This window comes from Humulus lupulus, chromosome 8 (assembly GCF_963169125.1).
Source record: "Humulus lupulus chromosome 8, drHumLupu1.1, whole genome shotgun sequence".
In the NCBI taxonomy this organism is placed as follows: domain Eukaryota; kingdom Viridiplantae; phylum Streptophyta; class Magnoliopsida; order Rosales; family Cannabaceae; genus Humulus; species Humulus lupulus.
The window spans coordinates 96,296,126-96,311,998 of record NC_084800.1 but is presented as its reverse complement, the minus strand read 5'-3'; the positions used below and the strand labels follow the sequence as shown (position 1 = coordinate 96,311,998).

Here is a 15,873-nt window from a genome sequence, read left to right as displayed (position 1 = left end):
AGCATTGTCCTACCCTCGCAATCGAGTAATGGGTACCTATCCTTAATAATTACTTCTTTCGACTATCCATATGTGGTACATATCCATGCTGACTTGGCCCTCTTCTTGATAAACGGTGTTGACATCTCCCATGAAAAGATGTTTCGTTCGATCAACCCTCAAGTCAAACACTTCTTCAACTGAACCTTTAATGAGGTTTAAGACCTTGATTAGGAGGCCGGGAGGGCCATAATTTATTTATTATGTTATTAAATGATTATATGCAGGTTTAGGTGTATTAAATATGCATGTGAACCCATTTCTGAGTAATTGGGTGATTTTCATATTTTGGTCATTTCGGGCATATTTGTCATATATGTGATATGTGTGTGGAGCTTTATTATTATTTGGTTATGCCAGGGTTACCCAGCACGAGACGATCCTAGGAGGTAAGCTAGTGGGAAAGTCACAACGGGATTTATGCTTGACTCGGAGTGATTCAAGGGGTATTTAGAGCATTACCGGGTTATTGGGTAATGGGAATAAATATTTGGTGATAAATTGGGAGTTAGTAAGTGATAACTCTAGGAATTAGAGTTATTTTTATGCTTTTGAACTTATAATTTTATCAAGAAAGAGTGGTTTAGGGTGTTTTGTAGTGTCTTTATTTTCGTTTTGTCAAATATTGAATATAATAAGATAATATTAGATACTAGTATATTGCTGGAAAAATATACCCTAAATTGTGAAATTTTGCCTTGGCAGGTGGTTGATAGAATTTTGGTCACTTGGAAAGAAATTGAAGTTTTAAATGGTTTCAGCAGGAGGAATGCTGCAGCATTGCAGCAGTATTGCATTCTGCCAGCCAATCTACTTGATGGCCCACGTGGAAGCTACCATTTAATTCCCTAGCTCACTTTGGGGATTATTTAAATTGGGCGGCTTGGTAAAGAGATAAATGCTTATTGGGCTTCATTTTTCCTTGGACCCATTTATGGTAAAGAGGACAAAAAGACAAAAATGAATTAAAGGAAGATAAGAGAGGCCCACGTGACCATAGGGAAGGAAGTGACCTAGACCAAAGGGTGTCTTCTTTTCCAATTAGGGGATACACAGTTGATAGACAGAAAAAGAAGTCCCAGCCGCCTGTGCAAGAATTATCCCCACCTTGGCAGCCATTAAAAGAGGAAAGAAGGAAAGAGAGGGGATTGGAAGGAAGAAGACAAAAAGAGAAGGGTTATTTGGGGGACACTCCTTACTATTCTTGGCTTGTTTTTCTTTCCCTTCTATCTTGGAACTTAATTATTTCTTGCATTTATTTTGATTATGGATGATTACCAGCTGGGTTATTTTGTGTTTAAAGTTATGAACTAATTCTCTATAAGTTAGGATAATTAAGAAACCTTGTTATACAATTGTGGAACTTTGCTATTGATGCTTAATGCTAATTGAGGTTTATTCATTCAAGTGATTTTCATGCTTAACATTACTATTGCTTGATCATCTTTAGTAAATGATTGAAACAATTAAGATTGCTGAAAAGGATTTTAATTATTGGACAAAAGACTTGAATGGTACAAGATTAATTTCGTTGATTTTAATTTTGTGAGGGTATAGACATATATCTTTGCCTTGCACAATCTAATAGAATTGGTGCTTGAAATTAAATTAGTTTAGACATAATTAATTTAATTAGAGAATTAAACCTATTTGATTTCGACAGAAACTTATGGACTTGATTAGAATTCTTGATTAGTAAACTGTCAGTGTGCCACAGCATTTTCATAGCATTGCTTGCAGTAATTGCAAAACAGGGGGAATTAATTATCCTAGCTTACCATTTCATTATCAACTGATTTTCCTATTGCATCCCATTAATTTAGACTTTAAATTCAGCTGTTAGTTATTTTTAATTGCATATAAAAAAAATCAACTTCCAATTTAGTTTGAGTTTGGTTCTTTTATTTTTAATCATTTTGCTAAACTTTAATTTCACAATTTTAAGCTTAAAAACAATCCTTGTGGATACGATATTGGGTTCTTATCACCATATTACTTGTTGACAGTGTACACTTGCACTCACATTAAATTTTGCACAACAAGTTTTTGGCGTCGTTGCCGGGGATTGTTTAAAGTCATCTATTGTGAAATTAAGTATATCGCAATTTGGTTTCAATTGTTTTTGTACTAACTTGGGTGATTCTTGTGCAATTTCAGGTTTATACAGTGTATGAACGAGAATCAAGACCCTGAACTACTTCCCATTGATCTAGAAATCGGCGTACCTTTAGAAGAAGGCGAAGAATACAAAAGTCAAAAAGGGAAGTAGTAGTGATGGATGCTAAGCAAGGGGCTCAACAGGGAGCTGCCCAGAGGGCAGCAAATCTATCAGGAGTCGCTCATGTTCCACCAGTAAATATAGCATGAGTTGCTCAAGATCAACTAGCTCAAGGAGGAGTGGCTCAAGGGGGAGTGGCTGCCAACAACGAGCAAAATGCAGTTATTGTGGCTGATGACAGAGATCATGCTATCAGGCAATATGCTCTCCCCCTCTTCCATGAGCTCAATCCAGGTATCTTCAGACCAGAAATTCAGGCAGCCCAGTTTGAATTGAAGACAATCATGTTCCAGATGCTTCAAACTGTGGGTCAGTTTAGTGGGATGCCAACAAAGGATCCGCACCTTCACCTTCGCTTGTTCATTGAAGTAAGTGACTCTTTCAAGCTTCCCAGAGTGACAGAGGATGCATTGAGACTTAAGTTGTTCCCATACTCCTTGAGAGACAGAGCCAGAGCTTGGTTGAACTCTTTGCCATCTGATTCTGTGAGTACTTGGCAAGAGTTGGCAGAGCGGTTTTTGATGAAGTATTTTCCTCCCACTAAGAATGCCAAGCTCCGCAACGAGATTACTTCATTTCAGCAACTTGATGAAGAATCTTTATATGAGGCATGAGAGCGGTTTAAGGAGTTGTTGCGCAAATGCCCTCACCATGGCATTCCTCATTGCATCCAGATGGAGACATTTTATAATGGTCTAAATGCCCACACTAGAATGGTGGTTGATGCTTCAGCGAACGGGGCTCTTCTTGCTAAGTCCTATAATGAGGCATATGAAATACTTGAGAGGATATCCAACAACAATTATCAGTGGCCTACTTCTAGATTGTCTACAGGCAGAAAGGTAGCTGGTATTCATGATGTAGATGCCATCACTTCTTTGGCAGCCTAAGTATCCCCTATTTCTAATATGCTCAAGACAATGAATATGGGGATGACTCAATCAGTGGGGCAGCCTATGGGAACACAATTTGGAAAATGGAGAACATTTCTTATGTGTATTGTGGTGAGGGTCATATTTTTGACAACTGTCCTTCCAATCCAGCAGCTGTGTGTTACATGGGGAACCAAAATAGGAATAGCCCTTATTCTAATTCCTACAACCCATCATGGAGGCAACATTCCAACTTTTCGTGGAGTAATCAAGGGACTGGCCCTGGCAACTCTTCTATGCCTCCAAGACCAAATTTCCCACCGGGTTATCCCCCACAAGCACCACAACAAAGGCCACAACAACAAGCAATGCAATCTAGCTCTCCTGAGAACATGTTGAAGGAGTATATAGTGAAGAACGAAGCCATGATCCAAAGCCAAGCTGCATCATTGAGAAACTTAGAAACCCAAGTTGGCCAGCTAGCTAATGAGCTTAGAAATAGACCCCATGGTACATTACCAAGTGACACCAAGAATCCAAGAAATGGGAGCAAAGAACATTGTAAAGCCGTCACTTTGAGAAGTGGGAAGGGGTTGGAGAATTCCAAGGCCAACTCTGGGCATGAGGGTGAGCCCTCTTCGATCCAAATAAATGAGGAAATTCAAAAAGACACTGAAATTCCTAGTGTAGAAAAATCTGCCTCTACCCAGAATGCTGCAGGAATACCACAGCATCAGCTCCCAGACAGCTCGAGTACAAGGCAGCCACCTCCATTTCCCAACGTTTTCAAAATCAAAAGTTGGACTCTCAATTTAAAAAGTTCCTAGACATCTTGAGGCAGCTACATATTAACATTCCCCTTGTTGAAGTCCTTGAGAAAATGCTCAACTATGTGAAGTTCATGAAAGACATCCTTACAAAGAAGAGAAGATTGGGGGAATTTGAGACAGTGGCTCTTACCAAGGAGTGTAGCTCATTCTTGCAAAACAAGCTGCCACCGAAGATGAAAGATCCTGGGAGTTTCACCATTCCCTGCACCATTGGTAACTCTTATTGTGGCATGGCTTTATGCGATTTGGGTGCAAGCATTAACTTGATGCCAATGTCTATTTTCAAGCAATTGGGGATTGGAGAAGTTAGGCCTACTACATTTACTCTTCAATTAGCAGATAGATCTCTTGCTCATCCGGATAGGGAGATTGAAGATGTATTGGTAAGGGTAGACAAATTCATATTCCCTGATGATTATATTGTGTTAGACTATGAGGCAGACAGAGAGGTGCCCATTATCTTAGGGAGGCCATTTCTTGTGATAGGAAGAACTTTAATAGATGTGCAAAAGGGGGAGCTGACTATGAGGGTCCAAGATGAAAAGGTGACTTTTAATGTTTTTAAAGCTATGAGATTTCCTGATGAGGTGGAGGAATGCTCAGTGGTTTCAGTGGTAGATTCTTTGGCATCAAGGGAATTTGAGACCAGTAATGTTGGTGATCCATTAGAGAGGTTATTGTTGTTCGATTCACACAATGAGGAAGATGAGGAGGAGTACTTAGCTTGGTTGGAGGCTAATTCTCAAGGGTTAAGAACAAGAAACTGATTTGATTCATTGGAGTTGTCGTCTAGGGAGTTCAAAGCTCCTAAACCATCCATTGAAGAGCCACCTGAGTTGGAGCTGAAAGTTTTGCCATCGCATTTGCGATATGCCTACTTGGGTCCATCATCCACTTTACCTGTGATTATTTCAGCGGAGTTGAGCCATGATCAAGAAGAAAAGTTGCTCGAAGTATTGAGACAGTTCAAAAAGGCCATTGGGTAGACCATTGCAGACATAAAGGGTATTAGTCCTTCTCTATGTATGCATAAGATTCTGTTAGAAAACAATGGAAAAGGGTCTATTGAAGGGCAAAGAAGGCTAAATCCTATCATGAAGGAAGTAGTGAAGAAAGAAATCATCAAGTGGCTTGATGCTAGCATTATTTATCCTATCTCTGACAGTTCATGGGTGAGTCTTGTGCAGTGTGTACCTAAGAAAGGTGGGATCACAGTGGTGAAGAATGAAGACAATGAGTTGATTCCTACTAGAACAATGATTGGATGGAGAATTTGCATGGACTACCGGAAGTTAAACAAGGCCACTAGGAAGGATCATTTCCCTCTTCCTTTCATTGATCAGATGCTAGATAGACTTGCTGGGAGAGAGTACTATTGCTTCCTTGATGGGTACTCTGGTTACAATCAGATAGCAGTGGCCCCAAAAGATTAGCACAAGACTACATTCACTTGCCCCTATGGTGCCTTTGCATTTAGAAGAATGCCCTTCGGTTTATGCAATGCTCCTGCGACATTTCAACGATGTATGGTGGTGATCTTTACTGATATGGTTGAGCAATTTCTAGAGGTGTTCATGGATGATTTTTCAACCTTCGGTGATTCTTATGATGATTCTCTGAGTAACTTGTCTAAGGTGTTGAAGAGATGTGAAGAGACAAACCTAGTCCTTAACTGAGAAAAGTGTCACTTTATGGTTAAGGAAGGTATTGTTTTGGGGCATAAGGTATCTAAGCAAGGGATTGAAGTTGATAAGGCAAAAATTGAAGTTATTGAGAAGCTACCACCTCCTAATTCAGTGAAGAACATTAGGAGTTTCCTTGGGCATGCCGGTTTCTACAGAAGGTTCATCAAAGACTTCTCTAAGATCTCCAAACCACTTTGCAATCTTTTAGAGAAGGATACACCTTTCCACTTCGATGGAGCATGTTTGAAGGCTTTTTAAGAGTTGAAAAAGAGATTAATTTCAGCCCCTATCATTATTGCACCGGATTGGAGTTTTCCCTTTGAATTGATGTGCGACGCTAGCGATTATGCCGTTGGGGCTGTGATGGGGCAGCGAAGGAACAAGGTGTTTCACTCTATTTATTATGCCAGCCGCACCTTGATAGGAGTTAAATTGAATTACACTGTAACTAAGAAGGAGCTACTAGCCATTATCTTTGCTTTCGACAAGTTTCGCTCCTATCTTGTGGGAACTAAAGTGATTGTCTACACCGATCACTTAGCCATAAAGTATTTGATTTCCAAGAAGGATGCAAAGCCAAGATTGATTCGGTGGGTGCTTTTGCTTCAAGAGTTTGATGTTGAGATTCAAGATAGAAAAGGGGTAGAAAACCAAGTGGCTAACCATTTATCAAGAATGGAGCGTGAAGATGATTCTAACTTTCTTGTCCCCATCAAAGAAACATTCCCCGATGAACAAGTGTTTGGGGTTAACCATTCTCATGAGCTCCCTTGGTTTGCTGATTTTGCTAACTATTTGGCTAGTGGGTTGATGCCACCAGAGATGACTAACCAACAAAGGAAGAAATTCCTGCATGATGTGAAGTCTTATTTTTTGGAGGAGCCCTTTCTATATAAGCAATGTGCAGATCAGATGATTAGAAGATGTGTAGCTGAACATGAATTTGAGGGTATTATGTTCCATTATCATGCATCTCCATGTGGTGGTCATTTTGGGGGAGCGTGCACTGCTTCCAAGGTTCTCCATTTAGGTTTCTTTTGGCCTTCTTTGTTTAAAGACTCTTATGCTTATGTGGTAAGATGCGATCATTGTCAAAGGGTAGGAAACATCTCAAGGAGAAACGAGATGCCTCTTACTAGTATCCTTAAGGTTGAATTGTTTGACGTGTGGGGCATTGATTTCATGGGCCCCTTCCCACCTTCATATGGCAACTTGTATATCTTGGTGGCTGTTGATTATGTTTCTAAGTGGGTTGAAGCCAGTGCCTATTCGACTAATGATTCCAAGGTGATCATGAGGTTTTTACACAAGCATATTTTCACTAGATTTGGCACCCCAAGGGCTATCATAAGTGATGAGGGAACCCATTTTGTGAACAAGGTGTTGGCTAGTTTATTGGCTAAGTATAGTGTGAAGCATAAGGTGGCTACAGCATACCATCCTCAAACCAATGGCCAAGAGGAATTGTCTAATAGAGAAATAAAGGGTGTGCTTAAGAAGGTGGTAAATCCGAATCGCAAGGATTGGTCTAAGAGGTTGGATGATGCTTTGTGGGCCTATCTAACGGCATTTAAAACTCCATTGGGGATGTCTCCTTATCACCTAGTGTTTGGAAAAGCATGTCACTTTCCGGTAGAACTTGAACATAGAGCTTATTGGGCACTCCAACAACTCAACCTAGATTTGTAACTTGCGGGAGAGAAAAGAATGTTACAACGTGATGAGTTGGAAGAAATGCGGCTGTTTTCATATGAGAATGCAAAGCTTTATAAGGAAAAGACCAAGAGGTGGCATGACAAGCATATCCAGCCCCGTTCATTTGAGGAAGGGCAGCAAGTTTTATTGTTCAATTCTAGACTCAAGTTGTTTCCTGGGAAGCTCAAATCTAGGTGGTCGGGGCCGTTCACTATTACTAAGGTGTATCCTCATGGGGTTGTGGAGTTGAGAGGAAATGAAGGAGGTGAATTCAAGGTCAATGGACAGAGGTTGAAACACTATTGGGATGGTGAGGTTGAGCGCAACAAGACCTCACTCACCTTAGTTGATCCTTGAAAAAAAAATCATGTTTTTGAGCTGCTATGCTTAAGGCTATATCTGGAGAGCAGCAAACAAAATATATATATAGTATTCTGTTTTTGTTCTTGTTTTTTTCACATTTTCCCTTCATGGTCTATGTTGTGGATTTGAATAAATTCATGTTCTGGGGTGGCTGTGAGGATTCAGGTAGTTTTAATGGTCAATTGCAGCATATTTGGACATGTTTCAAGTGAGGACTTGGTGATGTTTATGGCTGGTCTGCAAATTAGTTGATTTTGGAAGGTCTGGAAGTAATGCTATAGAAATGTTGTAGCATGGGAGATAGATGAAATTCTAGGAATTTTTAAGCTCTGAGGCTTTTTAAGAAAATCTGGGAAACTTTAGAAATTACCCCCATAATAAAAAAAATATTAAATTAATTATTTATCCCTAATTTCCCCATCACTTCCAGCCACAACCCGAAACCCCCCCTCAGCCGCACCTCACGGCCATATCCATCTTCTACCTTCGCGACCCCAAGCAACCAGCCCCGATCAGCCAACCACCACGACCCAGAAAACCCATGACTGCGGTACCCAAAACCCCTCGCCGAACCCACGGCCGAGCCACCTCCCAAGCCATCTCCTGCCTCTCCGCCTCTCCATCTCATGACACCCCCTCACCCAGCCACCACGAACACAAACCCCTGTCGACCCACGAACCCAGTCAAACCACGGACCCGCAACCCACCTGATCTCACGCCCCGACCCCGTCTCCATCTCACTAGCCCACAAACCCAAAGCAACCCGCGCCCACAGAACCCACGGCCGCGCCTTCCACCCACCATGACCCCAACGCCCAAACCAGCCACCACGACTCAGAGAACCCACTCCACCATCTCCATCTCACGAAGCCATCACCACCCAGTCGACTCACGGCCTCCAGCTTCCCCATATATATTTCAGGGTATTCTCTTATATTTTGGCTCACTCTAGTCTTCTTGGCCGAATGTCTTATGTAATTTTCATGGAGTTGGTACTTTGAGCTGTTGATATTCTGTTGTATTACCTTGTGATCTACTATGAAGAACTTCTCTTTGTGGGGCGGAGAATATTTGGGTTGAGTCTCTTGAGATAATAGGCTGGTTTATTACTGATTGGAACGTGAGGTTAAAATTTTGTGGTATTCTTTGTACAGTTCTAGAGCTGTGGTGATATTTTCTTGGTTTTTTTTGTTGTGTTTCATTGTCATTCTCATGCCGAAAGCTAAAGGTTCCAAGGCTGCCAAGGCTCGACAGCCCAAGAAATTCCATTGTGATGAAGCAGAACAACGCTTCCAAAATTTGTTTTCCACTAAACAGTTGCTGTGTGAAAGGGGTTTTCGGGTTTCTAGCTCTAATTCAGAAGCCTTGTCGGATTATGTCGCCAATGTGATAACTCAGAAAAATTGGACAGCTTTTTGTCAACAACAAGCTAATCCCGATGAAGAAGTGGTTCGCGAGTTCTATGCTAGTCTGATTTCATCAGACCAAGTGACTGTTATGGTGCGTGAACAGCTTGTCCCGTTCTCCACTGCCACCATTAACCAACTGTTCAGATTAGAGGATATGGAAGATGACTATTCAGCATTCTTAGATAATGAGGACCAGGGACTGAGATCCCAAGTACTGAACATCATCGTTGCTCCTGGCAGCAAGTGGAAAATTCTTCAAGAAAGAGGTCATAAGTGCAAGCATGGCAATTTGAACCCCGCTACTTCGATCTGGTTTTATTTCATTCGGTACAGCTTCATGCCTACAACCCATACCACCTACTTGTTGTTCTCGTGCTCTCTGCTCCTTTACTGTTTGTTGGCTAGCAAAACAATCAATGTGGGGCGCATTCTTGAGCAACAAATCAGGGAGTGCTCGCAGAAATGTGCTGGAGACTTATTCTTGCCATGCTTGATCTCTAACTTATGTTTGGCAGCAGGGGTGCCCTTGACTACTTCTGTTGGTCCCTGTCGCCGTAAAGACATTAGTCCTGCTTGCATTCAGAAACTCCTTCATCTGAGTAGTCACTCTACTTCAACACCAGCCTCCTCCAGTTCGACCCCTAGTGTTGGTCCATCGAACACTCAAGTGATGGACCTGATGCATACCATCCATGCCCATCAGTAGGCCTATTGGAAGTATGCTAAGGTGCGAGATGAATCCTTTCGGGATGCGCTAGAGAGACAATTTCCTGACGCCTTGCGCACTTGGTTTCCGTTCCCCGTGCATATCCTGAACCCTCAAGACGTGTTTGGCAATCAAGAGAGCGATGATTCTGATGAGGAAGCTGCTACGAGCAGCGACTAGTGTGGGAGGGAGTTTCTCTTGACTCCTTTTGTTAATGCACTTTCTGTTGTTTTGCTTTGTTTATTTTGCTCTTTGTTTTCTGTTCTGTTTTGTTATTGTCATTTTTCTTGTTAGTGTTTGGCAGCAATGAGGACATTGCTTTCCTCTAAGTTTGGGGGGGAATGTGTTTGATTTGCTATTTTTGTTTTACTTTATGTTATTTTCTTAATTTCTATGTGTGGTTTAAGTGTAGTTTGTCTAGAGTCTAGAGTTAAATGGAATCAATGAATGTAGTGTTGTGCCAAAGTTTGGGGGTTGCTCGCTGATAAAAATTCGAAAAAAAAATGATGTATTATGGTAAATTTTGTGTGTAAATGAGCCTTTAGTACTTAAAGTTTTTATGCTAACCAAACTTTAGTGAAAGTGTGAATCCAAATCAATGCACATAGTTCAACCTCGAAAATTCCAAAGTCCTTAGAAAAGTTGAGGTTGCATGAAGGTTCAAGTTTTTAGAATTGGTTCGATAATTCCCTTAAGGCGAAATCCTACGAGGCTTAGCAATTTAGAGAGGATTTAGGCAATTTTGTTGGACCGTTTGAGCCTTTCAAGCCTACCTTATTGAATATTATCCCTAGTTAACCCATCTTGAGCTTAATGGCCTATTTTCTTTTTATCACCCATGAAATTAAATAGCCCACTCCTTTGTGAATATCTCTTTTTTTTTTCTTCTCTACCAAACCTTAGGCTTAGTTTGTCTTGGAAACAATTTTGTGTGAGTTTGGGGAGTAAGAATTGGGGTATCATCTTCTTGTTTATCAATGTTATTCATATACATCCATATGCTCAATTTTTATTTAGTTAAGAATCTTTTTGTTATTTTATTTTCATTATTCATTCCAAAAAAAAAAAAAGAGGAAAAGAAAAAAAAATGCGTGTGTTGTAAATAAATAAGTTGTTTTTATATAGTTTGTATTTGTAATAATTGAGCATATGTTTTGTATTCAAAGAAGTGAAAAAATTGGAATTATTGGGTGTGTTTGAGGGTTCAAAGAAGGGGGTAATATGTTTGTGAGGTCCAAGGCAAGCTAGGTTGAGGTTTTAGCTTATAAATGTCCATTTCATCCATACCTTTAGCCTAGCCTACATTACAACCAAAAATAAAGACCTATTGATCTAGATTGCTAAGCTAACTACATTAGTGGAGAGGGGTTACCGAATTCAACATATGAAAGCATGAATTGAACCTTAGGATTGTTGCTTAACTTGATCTAGGGATTTGGGTTGGATTGGAAAGAACTATTCACACACTCACTGGAATAACATTCAAATCTTGGTTTTGTTAGCATTTTAACACTTGAGGAATTTGGTTTGTGAGCACATTGGAGTTATCATTTGCATAATAAATTTGAGAGCCTTGTCCCCCAACTTTGGCATGATCTTTGAAAGAATTGGTTCCATTTGTTTGTTGTGTTTTGTTCTATTGTTGTGTTTGCATCCATGTGAATTTTTATTTGTTTGCTGTGTTGTGTTGTTTGGTTTGTGTTCTTAGGTTCATAAGTGTCATCACTCGGGACGAGTAATTAATTAAGTTTGGGGGTGTGATAACTCTAGGAATTATAGTTATTTTTATGCTTTTGAACTTATAATTTTATCAAGAAAGAGTGGTTTAGGGTGTTTTGTAGTGTCTTTATTTTTGTTTTGTCAAATATTGAATATAATAAGATAATATTAGATACTAGTATATTGCTGGAAAAATATACCCTAAATTGTGAAATTTTGCCTTGGCAGGTGGTTGATAGAATTTTGGTCACTTGGAAAGAAATTGAAGTTTTAAATGGTTTCAGCAGGAGGAATGCTGCAGCATTGCGTTCTGCCAACCAATCTACTTGATGGCCCACGTGGAAGCTACCATTTAATTCTCCAGCTCACTTTGAGGATTATTTAAATTGGGCTGCTTGGTAAATAGATAAATGCTTATTGGGCTTCATTTTGCCTTGGACCCATTTATGGTAAAGAGGACAAAAAGACAAAAATGAATTAAAGGAAGATAAAAGAGGTCCACGTGACCATAGGGAAGGAAGTGACCTAGACCAAAGGGTATCTTCTTTTCCAATTAGGGGATACACAGTTGATAGACAGAAAAAGAATTCCCAGCCGCCTATGCAAGAATTATCCCCACCTTGGCAGCCATTAAAATCGGAAAGAAGGAAAGAGAGGGGATTGGAAGGAAGAAGACAAAAAGAGAAGTGTTATTTGGGGGACACTCCTTACTATTCTTGGCTTGTTTTTCTTTCCCTTCTATCTTGGAACTTAATTATTTCTTGCATTTATTTTGATTATGGATGATTATCAGCTGGGTTATTTTGTGTTTAAAGTTATGAACTAATTATCTTAAAGTTAGGATAATTAAGGAACCTTGTTATACAATTGTGGAACTTTGCTATTGATGCTTAATGCTAATTGAGGTTTATTCATTCAAGTAATTTTCATGCTTAACATTACTATTGCTTGATCACCTTTAGTAAATGATTGAAACAATTAAGATTGCTGAAAAGGATTTTAATTATTGGACAAAAGACTTGAATGGTACAAGATTAATTTCGTTGATTTTAATTTTGTGAGGGTATAGACATATATCTTTGCCTTTCATAATCTAATAGAATTGGTGCTTGAAATTAAATTAGTTTAGACATAAGTAATTTAATTAGAGAATTAAACCTATTTGATTTCGACAGAAACTTATGGACTTGATTAGAATTCTTGATTAGTAAACTGTAAGTGTGCCACAGCATTTTCATAGCATTGTTTCCAGTAATTGCAAAACAAGGGGAATTAATTATCCTAGCTTACCATTTCATTATCAACTGATTTTCCTATTGCATCCCATTAATTTAGACTTTAAATTCAGCTGTTAGTTATTTTTAATTGCATATAAAAAAGCTACTTCCATTTTAGTTTGAATTTGGTTCTTTTATTTTTAATCATTTTGCTAAAATTTAATTTCACAATTTTAAGCTTAAAAACAATCCTTGTGGATACAATATTGGGTTCTTATCACCTTATTACTTGTTGACAGTGTACACTTGCACTCACATTAAATTTTGCACAACAGTAAGATCAGGGGAAATTCTGGAGGTTTTGACTATTTTGTCCCCGGGAGTGTTTTCGGGACCCCGAGCGTTAGGATTTGGTTGAGGCTACTTAAGCTTGAAGTAACCTTTTAAGAAATAAAAATAACGTTCAGTAGGTTATCTCTCCCTCAAAGTTCCATTTTCGTCTTTCGATCGCATTTTCGAAGGTAACTTGAGTTCTAGGACTCGGATTCAAGCGAGGATCGAGGCATAGCAATCCTAGGAAAGATTAGAAGCTTTTTAGCCCGAGGATTTAGTTGGAATCAACTCGATTGGAGGTAATTCAAGTTTAAAGTTTTAAGTTCTTAAAGTTTTTAAGCTTGAATTGGACTTGGTGTTTTGGTGAGTTTTTGTTAGATTTGAAGCTTGGGTTTTATGGGTTTTGGATGATGGGGATGTTTGGGAACTTTGATTTTTGAGTTTGGAGATGTTTGGATAGGTTTTTGGGAGGTTTTAAATGGTTAAAGTCAGGGAAAAATGGCTTGCCCGAAGTTGGGTCGCGGCCCTATTTTTGGGTGCCGCGGCCCAAGCTCGATGAAGTAGGTGGAAGGGTTTTGAGAGCTCTGGGGGCCGCGGCACTGGGTGTAAGGCGTCGCAGCACTTGCCCCTAGTGGTTCTATTTTTGTTGGGGGTCGCGGCTCAGTGAGTTGGGGCCGTGGTGCTTGAGGGTATTTATGGGCGAAATGATGTTTTAAGCTTGGGAACTCAAACCTTAGGCCTCGGGATCATTCCTACTACCCAGTTTAGTGGGGTTTGATGTCTCGGAGGCTAGGTCTTGGTTCCGGGATTGGTTTTAGAACTAGAACTCATTAGATCACCGTTTATGGTTGTGACTAGGTTATCACTAGAAGCTTGGAATTAGGATCGTGCTTGTGGCTCGTTTATTGGTAACTTGTGCTTGGACCAAAGGTAAGAAAACTGCACCCTGTGTGTATGACATGCATGGTTATTCTTGATGCATGTTGAATGTTTAAATGTGACATGCATGGTTATTGTTGAGGCATGTCAAGTGATTGAATGTGATGCATGTGTTGCACGAGAAACATGTGATTAGGGCATGCTATGAATATTGAGTATGAGATTGTTCAGAGCTTGAGTCTTTATGTTTATGCATGATCCTAATTATGCTAGCAATTGTTAAGTAAGCATGATAAATGCCCTATATTCGAATATTTGACATATGGTATATGTTTGTTAGCATTGCTTACTTGTGTGTGTGGCACCGAGTATTCAGGATCGGCACTGGTCGCGTATTACTGACTTGAGAGTCAGAAACGACATAAGCCTCATGAACGCAGAGCTGATAAAAGATTAGATCTAATCGACATCGGAATTGAATGACTCATATGGGGTATTAATGCTGGACCGACCCTAAGTTCGATGAAAATCATTAGCGCTTGTCTAGACTAAGACTAGTTACTCAGAGCCAGGGCCAAAGGCCTAGGTGACTATTTTGTCACATGGCTGAGGGAGCGGAATCCCATGTTAGTGAGTTGATAATTAGTCACTCGTTTAAAGGTACTGACCCCCTGATAGTGACTAGATGATTAGTCACTCGTTTAAAGGTGCAGACCCCCTGATAGTGACTAGATGATTAGTCACTCGTTTAAAGGTGCAAACCCCCTGTTAGTGACTTGTTGACCAGTCACTCGTTCATTGTTTGAACTTATTTTCCTGCTTGAATAGGGCTATATTTGCTAGGCATGTGCCTTATGATTTGGTAACATGTTATTACTGTTCATGAGCATATTAAGTTTTCTTGCGGGGCTTCGGCTCACGGGTGCTATGTGGTGTAGGTAAAGGCAAAAGAAAGCTGGACCATCCTTGAGTTGGAGAGTTTAGGTGACGATGTGCACATATGCAGCTGCTCGACCGCCACGACCAAGGTTGGAAGGAGAGGAACTAGGGTTAAACCCTGTTTTGCTGCTTAGATCGGCTGGTTGAAAATATTTTGTTGTAATAAACCTTTAAATTATATTTTTGGGATCCCAATGTATAAAGTAAACGTTCTAATGAAACGTTACATCTTAACTAAAATTGCTAATCCCTAAACCTCTAATCATACTTAGTTACACGTTTATGGCCAAATGACTTGATTAGCGAGTTTAGCACTGTTTGCAATGTGCCCTGTAACGGCCCCTGGAGTTTAGGGTGTTACAGCGTGACAACCATATGCCATGTGCCACATGTCGATGTCTCTCCTAAGAGGTATGTAGCACCAAACTCGATCAACTCAATATATAAAAGTATAGGAACTGGAAAGCTGACCTGTTGCCTCTGAGGGACTAGCCCCAGGCTCTAACAACATCGAGACGGACACTCAAGCTGGGGTGGGGTTATCTATACTCTTTGGTTCTTCTGTCTTTGTCTTCGGGCAATTCCTCTTGATATGCCTTACCATTCTTCATTGAAAACAGGCCTTCACTTGCCATTCTCCCACATGACGTCTCCTACCCCTAATGTGTACTAAATAACTCCTCCAAACTTCATCGTCGTCCTAGCGACCGCTCTGGATACTATGACCCCTCCCATCAGGACCAGGGGTAGTAAAACTTTTAGGGGTTTCTCTTTCCTAGTTACTGGGCCTCCACCCTCACCTGATCCCGCAAATGGGGATACCATTGCCTAAGCTTTCCGCCCAACGGCACTTTTACTCCATGTCTTATCTCCTACATCCTATATAACAAAGGTCCTCCCTACTGTCC

The 15,873-nt window shown here is 40.2% G+C and overlaps 2 protein-coding genes and 1 non-coding gene across 3 annotated transcripts; 2 read left to right on the top strand and 1 right to left on the bottom strand.

Annotated features, from left to right (window-relative positions):
* Positions 1-2,868: 2,868 nt before the first annotated feature.
* Positions 2,869-2,975, bottom strand: LOC133798797 (small nucleolar RNA R71). Its single transcript, XR_009876016.1, has one exon. It is a non-coding gene; the product is annotated as a small nucleolar RNA R71 (small nucleolar RNA).
* A 318-nt stretch (positions 2,976-3,293) lies between these two features.
* LOC133795851 (uncharacterized) lies at positions 3,294-5,452 on the top strand. Its single transcript, XM_062233305.1, has 4 exons — positions 3,294-3,942; positions 4,059-4,692; positions 4,813-4,972; positions 5,054-5,452. Exons 1-4 carry the CDS (start codon positions 3,294-3,296, stop codon positions 5,450-5,452), a joined length of 1,842 nt encoding a protein of 613 aa, XP_062089289.1.
* A 1,959-nt stretch (positions 5,453-7,411) lies between these two features.
* LOC133795850 (uncharacterized) lies at positions 7,412-7,756 on the top strand. Its single transcript, XM_062233304.1, has one exon. The coding sequence runs from the start codon at positions 7,412-7,414 to the stop codon at positions 7,754-7,756; it is 345 nt and encodes a 114-aa protein (XP_062089288.1).
* Positions 7,757-15,873: the final 8,117 nt, after the last annotated feature.

Bases quoted from the DNA above. Each gene is read 5' to 3' on its own strand.
- LOC133795850 (XM_062233304.1), top strand. From the start codon at position 7,412: ATGTTACAACGTGATGAGTTGGAAGAAATGCGGCTGTTTTCATATGAG.
- LOC133795851 (XM_062233305.1), top strand. From the start codon at position 3,294: ATGGAGAACATTTCTTATGTGTATTGTGGTGAGGGTCATATTTTTGAC. The intron at 3,943-4,058 runs GTACAAGGCAGC...CCCTTGTTGAAG, and splicing joins TCAGCTCCCAGACAGCTCGA to TCCTTGAGAAAATGCTCAAC. The intron at 4,973-5,053 runs GTATTGAGACAG...TGTATGCATAAG, and splicing joins AAGAAGAAAAGTTGCTCGAA to ATTCTGTTAGAAAACAATGG.